At 37.0% G+C, this 9120-nt stretch overlaps 1 protein-coding gene across 1 annotated transcript; it reads right to left on the bottom strand.

The window, feature by feature from the left end:
• Positions 1-1470: 1470 nt before the first annotated feature.
• On the bottom strand, positions 1471-4083 carry LOC116263155 (transcription factor MYB52-like). Its single transcript, XM_031642773.1, has 3 exons — positions 3865-4083; positions 1987-2421; positions 1471-1905 (listed from the first exon to the last, which is right to left on the bottom strand). The coding sequence occupies exons 1-3, from the start codon at positions 3977-3979 to the stop codon at positions 1754-1756; spliced, it is 702 nt and encodes a 233-aa protein (XP_031498633.1). The 5' UTR covers positions 3980-4083; the 3' UTR covers positions 1471-1753.
• Between the last annotated feature and the right edge of the window lie 5037 nt (positions 4084-9120).

Here is a 9120-nt window from a genome sequence, read left to right as displayed (position 1 = left end):
GTATATTACATATATGAATATAAGCTAATATTTGTATTTAGGATGTCTTAATTAGATGTTATCATAGTTAGGTTTTACATTTTTTATTTTCTTTTTTCTTTTTATTTTTTGTTTCTGTTCTAGCCGTTGGCTAGTTCCAAAGACTCTTTTATGAGCCATTGGAACTAGTCTCAATGGCTAATTCAGCCCTCCCTCTTGTATAAATAGGCGTACTATTCTTTGTACAAATTCATGTTGTGTTTTTACAGCCATTCAATGTTCATTTGAATTAGGATTATACTTTTCACTTGGCCTTAGTGTCTATTTTTGTTATACGCTTCATTAGTGACTATTACAGTCACGTTTTCAGTTCTCACCTATGATGGGCAACCTGCATACCTGATCAAGAATCCCATTGATCACAGAGAATGGTTTTACAAGTTTGTTCCAAGTGCTATTTACTGGCCCATGTTTGTTATAGCAACTCTAGCAGCCATAGTTGCAAGTTAGTCACTAATATCTGCCACTTTTTCTGCGATAAAGCAATCAGTTGGCCTAGGTTATTTTCCTCGTGTAACAGTGGTACATAACTCAAAGCACCAAGATGGCGAGGTTTATTCTCAGGAAGTCAATTACACTCTTACTGTGCTATATGTAGGAGTAACCTTTGGCTTTGGTGATGGTACTGATATTGGAAATGCATTTGGTAAGATGTTTTCTTTTTTAGAACTGTTACAACGGAAAAGATAACATGTAACTTTTGTGCAAGATCCTATACATTTGGTATCAATTGCACTCTTTGCGCATTAGTTACCTTTCCTGCTTGGCAATAACGTACATGTTGTTGAAGGCAGTTTCTTGAATCCTTCGTATGTTTTCTTGGTCTTCCGCCGGCAAAATGCTGACCTATGTTATATCAAAATGTTAGTCCTCTTGTCCCACTGTATTGATGTCAATCATGTGTGGCATATGGCTTCCACTGTTCATGTATGCTCTACAACCAACTCAAGGCAAAGAACTAGCATGTCTAGTTCACATTGCAACATCGAATGACACTTGGAAAAAGTTGAAGGGCCTTAGGGGCATGTACGCGATGCGAACCTTGTAATGATTTTACACTAGCCAATCCGTCAGACGATTTTGAAGGGCACCTTTGGAATGTTACTTTGTAATTTGCTGTCACCAAAGCCTTCGGATTCTATTCGATCCGTAGGAGAGCAGCGTCTGCCATTTCCTTGTGTGCATGTTTTTGCTTTCTTATTTCAATAAATCTGTATATGATGTTGGTTGTATCTATGGGACTCTGTTTGATGGATGGGACACTGTAACATGAAGAATGTAAGGAAGAAGCAAGGGAGAAATTGTCTACTGACAACTTTTCGTAAGTGGTCAAAGCCGGATGTGCAAAGACTCAACGACAATTCAACTTTCGTTTTCCTGGTTCATTAGGGTGCCTTACACGTGAATGGGAGAGAGAGAGAGAGAGAGAGCATCATCCCTACATTAACTACGTGAATCTTGCAATAGTATAAGTAGACATGAGACATTTTTTCAAGTTGAGAAGAAAAGTAAAAGGGTGGACTCCTTAACTTGGATCCTAAGTTACAATTATATACCTCTGGAACAGACTTGTTCTCTGAAGTTGTTCAAACAAGCTTGTTGGCCATGGAAATTTCAGTAGACTTACAAGTAAAAGGCTTAATTCCATCAATGTCTCTTTTATGTAACCGACATTGGCCAGGTCAGTGGTTCCGTTAATGTCTGCATATCAAAATTAGGCAGTACTCCTTCCAATTTCTAGGAAGTCTATGAAAGGGGTACTCGATAACTCGGATTTCCCTTCTTCCTGTTCTTGCCTTTCGCTTTCTGTCCCTTCAGAGATGTTAGAGTCATTCTGTACACCAAGGAAATTGTAAAATATTCCGCCTGCAGTCACGAGACACAAGTTAGTGTTGCTGTTCTTGCTGTCATTTACTGGGGCGATTTGCATTACATCCATATATTTACCTTTTGGAGGCATCACATCTCCCCGGTCCTTGTTAGTTTCGCTGACAAAAATTGGAAGGTCAAATCTTTCATAGCATTTCTCCAAAAGCATTCCCAGTTCGCGTCCTCCCCGCTTCATTTTTGACGTTCTGTATATAAACGACGGCATCGGTGGTGATGGATTCAGAAACAACGACGATGCTTCGGCGCCGTCCGTAGGGAGACGCTTATCCCGTGCTTTTCGGCATTTCTGTCTGCATCTTCTGGCCATGATGACATGCCAGTGATTCTTGATGGCATTGTCTGTCCTTCCAGGGAAGAACCTGGCAATGGCAGCCCACTTGTTGCCATGAATTCTGTGGGAAGCAAGGAGCCGTTCTTCCTCTTCTGCAGTGAAGGGGCTCCTGTTTATTCGTGGGTCCAAATGGTTGAACCACCTCAACCTGCAACTTTTACCTGCATGCATGCCTAACCTGTTCAGTGGGTGGGAGCACAGTTTCCAAAATTTTCTAATAATCAACGACAATCGATGGAGGGATCTCTTTTTCAAAATGATTTCGAGTGTTTTTCCTGTTACTTACATGCATGGGCACATATTACATTATAAGATGTGCTATACTCTCATGCATGCATTAAAATCAGTATATTACATAGGGAGGGACGAAGCATCGGCACAAATTGATCTATATAAAAGTTTGCAGTACGGTTTATTTTATTGTCTTGTTTTCTGAAAATGGAGAAATACGAAGAAAATAAATCTAAAATTTAGCTTATGAAGTGGACTAGTAGCTTTATAAGTCTAAATATGTGAAATGAAACATAGATTGGAAAAAAGTAGTTTGACCTAAAAAAAAAGTACGTGTTATGTACATAGGTACATAATACGTAGAGCGTATATATATATATATATATATATATATATATATATATATATATATATATATATATATATATATATAGAGAGAGAGAGAGAGAGAGAGAGAAAGAGAGAGAGAGATGAAAAGGACTTTATTAAAGGAAAACATATCCAAGAGACCTGGACGAGAAAATACCAAAAAAATATTACGGAAAATACAAAAGTGAAAGCAAAAGTCAGAAGGTCAATGTGCAATGCGTGGTAAGGACTGCCAAAAATTCGGAACGAACAACATGCAACGGACCATTCCTCAACTAATGTTCATGAAGATTTATATACACAGCGTTCGTTTGCTTTGTTTCTAGAAACGTTAAATAGGCAAGAGAAGTTCATCCAACTAATGTTCATGCAACTAATGTTCATTCACTATTTCCTCTGCCCAATGGGCAGAGCAGTCGGGAAACTAATATTATGGAACACAAATATTGATCAGTACATCACAATGACTGCCCATAGGGTTAATTGCCAAGGTCTTCTCGAAATTTCCCGATATATATTGATGACCTCAACAAAGAGATACCAACCGATCACAACAAGTCAAAGAACTCTCGTTGGAGATTAAAACAAACAGCCAATACAAATTTCACTTTCTTTTCATGATCTCTCTTAATTCTGCTATACGAAAGGAATAGATATATATTATACCATGTCACACAGCTTCGCACACTTAAGGACATATGTATATAATATATATACACAAATTAATCGTGTTCTCGAAACTATCTCCACAATATTACTCGAGAAAATCTAAGCATGCATATGCATAAAATTATGATCAAGAACGTTGTTCATAATTAAAATTGACCCAACCACAACGATCATATATATATATATATATATATATAGGTGGTCTATTAATTCAAGAGAAAATCATGCCAGCCTCCGAAAAGCTGGCGAAAAGAACATCAATCTCTTGGAGAAAAGTGCGGGATTATGATTCATAGATCGAACAGTTCAATTTGGTCATGGAGAGGAAGGCCAACCTGATCTGCCTTGAAGCTTTCCTGCTATGGCACTCCAATTATGAGCCCCATACTGTTGAACGAGTTCCTTCAGTTTCTTGTCTTCAGAAGGTCTCCAGTGGCCCCTGCTCCTCATCTAAACCACGGCAACTAGAGCTCCCCACAGATGAGAAGAGGTTTCACCTTATCCTTGATCGACCCAATTTCATCTACGTGAACAGGCGGAGGAAGAAGAAGATGATTTTATGAGTGTTATAAGGAGATGGTCAGAAACGGATGTATAAGAGCGGAAGAAGAGAGGAACGTTTCCTTCCGTTACAACGGGAGTTTGAAAGAGACGGTAACCTTCCACCTTTGATGCATACGTCTGGTCTAACGTGTAATCTTATTTTAAATTCACAGTCAGTTACCAAAATGCCCTTGTCGTTAGAACATTAATCATAGTGTTATAAGCGAATCCGCGTGTACACGTACGTAATTTTGGTTAATTAATTAGCCCCCATCTGAACTAATTTTGGAAATTCAAGAATCCAAAATTCCGTAGTTATGGCTTTGCATGATAATTACAGAAGCTTTCATCTACGCAGTTGTATATGGTCCAATTTTGTTGTTAAGAAGTTCGAGCTAAAGGATGTCAAGAGGTGATCCAAATTTGTATAGCTGCCTAATTGTTTTATTATATTCCAATAACAGTCTGCCTAATTAAGTCTATTACATTACAATGGTAATCTGAATCCGCGGAGTTAATTTTACTTTGTTATGAAAGCGAACTAGTAGTATACAAGTAAAAGAGAGCACTTATATAATAACAAAAACAAATGGAAAATATATTTTCGTTGGTAAATGTTGTGACATTAGAAATTTTGCCAAAGGAAGAGAAACGACCTTGAGAGAAAAAAAGAAGGAATCTGAGTTGTTAGCGGAAATTAATAGAATGTTGCTTAATTTGGTGGGATGAATTTGGTTGGGAATTTGATTGATGGTTGAACATCAATTCAAGGGCTCCCGTCTTTCATCATCCCCCAACGGTTACATTGCCCGGGACAATGTACCCTTCCGCAACTATTCTATTTTTTCTCATTTATTTAAATCACAATATTCAAGAAGAAGCTTTCGCATCATATATGCTGCGAATTAAACGGATAAACTAAAACGGTCGAGGTGGTTAGACTTTAGAACTTACACACGCTTTTGTTTTATATTACTTATTTTTAAATTTTTATTGCATCTGTAATATTAGCATTAAAGGGGTTCGCATTTAATAAGATGGCTCTTGAGTGCCACCAAGTTGAAAAGGAGACGCAATATATGGGTGAAGATAAAATTTAACTTATATGCAACAAGAATATTGTATTTATAGAACGGAGATATTTATATCAAGGATGTATTAGATGTAGCCTAAACTTTAGTTTATATGCAACTTTAATATATATATATATATATATATATATATATACTTGGTTCATAACGTTTGCGGTCTAGAGATTCAATCAAGCGTTGTGCTAGAGCTCGGACACATTATTCGGAAATGGAATGGTATTCCTATAAGGTTAAAAACAATTAAGAAGATGGAACAAAGTGATTCTTATCTTTATTAATTGATATGAGATTGACACTAAAAAAAAATATTTCTCTCAACTGTAATCCTCTAATGTGAGGGTCACTATATGTCAGGTTGGAAGTTTAGGAGTACTTTAACAACTTCATAAGGAATCTCTATTAGCACTTTCGTAGAGTCTGCTTAATCTGAACTTATCACAGAGAGAGATAGAGAAAAGGTGCATCGAAAACATACTTAAAATTAATTGACAATAACAAAATATGCCCCTATGTTTTTTTATTACTGAAAAACATCTAACTTCCGTAACATTGTTAAAGATACATGTTCCATTACTTAAATAAGTTGGCAATAAAACATTACTAAAGTGCCCTCAATATAAAGAAATTTCTAATTCGTTGACTGATATTGATCTCCTCAATATATTGAATTTTGTTGGTCTGTAGGTTTTTAATTACATCCAAATTAGTCAGCTTCTTAGCTTGATAATATAAAAATTATTAGGAGAGCATTTTTTCATTAATGTTAGAAAGTTATGTAAGAGAATATGTAGATCTAGTTAGTTATATTAATTTCCCATATTATTTCGTAAGTAGGTAGTGGGGGTGGATATAGTACGGTAATTTATCAATAAAATTGACAGTATAAATTCGTTCTGTTCAACCATTGAAACATGGAAAGAATACTGAAAAGTTTATTATTTTGATTATGACCAATCTTAAAATGCGCTTCTCAAAATTTCTAAGAAAAGTTGTACTTGAACGGATATATGCCTAACCTTGTCTGTACCATTAACCTTTTGAGTTTTTGGAATTTGAGCCCATTTTTATCTCATTTTGCATTGTTAGATTTACTTCACTGCTTAAAAATATAAGCAAGTAGTATTCTCGTTAATCGTTGTCAAGAACGTTGTTTTCTGGCCAATCGAATCAATTAAAAAGCATTGCTACGTTGACTAAAAGAAAGGGATATTATATTTTGACGAGCGCTTCATCTGTTTAAAAATATTTTTTTCAAAATATTGTATCAATTTGAAACAATTCTGATTTTATTCAATTTCGATTGAGCTCACATTCTTCAAATTTCTTTGAAAAAAGATCGGTGGAAGAACTGGTAACCGTTTTTTTAAATGAATTAAGACAGATTTAGGCAATCGGCTGAATGAAATGGAATTAGAATTATACCCTGACTTTAACAATACTCGTTGCCACTTGCCAGCTACTTAATATTATTATGCAACAACAACGTGTTGCTGATAGTATTATTAAAACGTTATTAACTTACCTTCTTCAGATGACAAAGAAAGAAAAGAAAATTAACCATTTCCAACTTTGGGAAAGGTGAAAAATCAGGAGAAAGAGAAGGAAGCCGGAAGTTATGTGAAAAATCATGTCGAACACTCGAAGCTGGTTATGTGCATACTCTGCACGTGCACATCAAAAATACCTTCATTAAAATAAAATAAAGAACCTTCCTAAACGAGTAAAAAGTGATTGTGAAAAGTACAAAAGTCCAAAGTACCTATTATATTATAAAAAATTCAAAAATACCCTCCACCCCTTTTGGTGCATACTTATTGCGTCAATTGTGTTCATGCACCGCTGGAAGCGCTGAAAGTTTGTTTTTTTCATACACCGCTGAAGCGCTCAAAGTTTGTTTTCTTCAGAATATGTATCAAAGTATGTAATGACCAAAATATCCATGGTCAAGAAATTGGTGAACCATTTTACAATGAGAAAAAGTGGTATTAAAAAGGTAAAAAGACTAAAAGTAACAATTTTTTTTTTTAAATCTTCAAAATACCTAACTTCTACCTTCTTTGTTGCGTGCACGAAGTGCATATGTATTGCGTACCCAGGGTGGTGTGCCAAACTCACTCTCTTCAAAAACCTACAAATGAATATATATATATATATATATATATATAAAAAAGGTTGTCAGTATAACTGATCTGCATGAAGTTAGTTTAGACACTTTAAGTCAGAGGGAAGGTAGCCAGCCCTCTACCTACAACTCCAACCCGTTTAGTCAATTGGCCATAAGTCCTACCGTTGGATGGAAGAAGGAAAAGGGAAAAGAGGTCAGCTAACCTCCCCTAGTCTCCTCCAACCGCTGGGTTCCCATCCAATGGGGAATGGGCTTTGGGATGCAACCGAAAGTCGAATCATGATTGGCTAGAAGTGGCTAATGTGGGCCAACCAACTCCCAACCACCAACTAAATATTCTTTTTCTGTATTCCTCAGGATCAACACCATTCAACCATACTACCAAATACATATGGGACTATGTGCCGTCATTGTTTTTTTTCTAGGCACTCATTCTCGTCAGTTTCTCAACACCTCACAAGCTAACCATAAAATATAGAGCGGCCTTTTTATTTATCGTCGCTTATACTTTATGTCCATTTTTCTGAAACTTGGTAAAGGCTGCTTGAGTTTGCAATTAACATGCAAAAGTTTGGTGCTACTTCTGATGCAATCTGCTGGGGGCTAAGGGACCCTGAACCCTTTAATGAACCAAAAATAGAAAGTGCAGAGCCAAGAAAGAGATATACAAACCAGAAACAAAATCATCTGCTACCCTTAGAAACAGGAAGGGTTAACCACCTGCAGGAGGGGAACAGTCCGAAACCAAAACAGAGTTAGTATCCACCTTGAGATGTATCGTATCACTAGCTGGATTGAATCGGAAAGTCACGGCTATGTTGCAAAAACGTTAATTAGAATCACCACTACCACCGTTATATTGTGCTATGGTTCTGCTCATTTGATTTCTCCACTTCTTTGGCGCACAAACAAAAATAAGCTTCCTCTCATGATTCACAGACAAAGGGGTGATGAAATGCAAAAAATCATTGGCTCCCCATTTCCTGCTCAGCTGGTTTAGAGCAATACCAGATTTGATCATACCATTCTGGCCACATCGGATGGAGAAGACCAGCTTCTTGGTGGTGTTGGATTCCAGACTGATAGATTGAATCATCAGGTCTGTGTGCTCATAAGACGGCCAAGGATCTAGCCAAAAAATGAAAGTGAGCCACACATTATCTCCTTATTGAATCTGTCAAGATTATTGGCAATGTAGGTGGCAGCCCTGTTATCACAAAACATCTTCATAGGTATAAGAGTAGAAATACCAAGACTCTCAAGTAAGACTCTCAAGTAAGGATCTAGATCATGTCATTTCAGCCGCTGTTTGACCCATAGCTCGATATTCTGACTCCGCACTAGACCTAGAAATAACATTCTGCTTCTTGCTTCTCCAAGATATGAGATTTGGCCCGACTTACAACCCAGCTAGGCCCCCAAACATCAACATGAATGAGATAAAAAACTGCATGACTCGACAGACTAATATTGGAAGGAAAACTACTTCTAGTGTGTTTGCCTAATTGACAGGCCTCATACTAAAATGACTCAGACACAGAAATATTTGGGAGGACACCACAGAGCTTGGATAATGAAGGATGGCCTAATCAGAGATGCCACTGATATGGGGTAGGCTTAGAAAGAGCCATAGATGCCACACCCTCCACGGGTCCCGACAGAAGGTAAACTCCCCTGTGCTCATGGCCGCCACCAATCGTCTTCCCATTTTGCAAATCTTGAAAAATACATGAACCAGGATCAAATATAGCTCTGCATTGCAAATCCTTTGTCAACTGAGTAACAGACATAATGTTAGGAGGAACTTCTGGAGCATATAAAACATTGGAAAG

Source organism: Nymphaea colorata, chromosome 10 (genome assembly GCF_008831285.2).
Source record: "Nymphaea colorata isolate Beijing-Zhang1983 chromosome 10, ASM883128v2, whole genome shotgun sequence".
Taxonomy (NCBI): Eukaryota; Viridiplantae; Streptophyta; class Magnoliopsida; order Nymphaeales; family Nymphaeaceae; genus Nymphaea; species Nymphaea colorata.
Note: the sequence above shows the minus strand (reverse complement) of the source record. Positions and strands in the feature narration are given on the sequence as shown.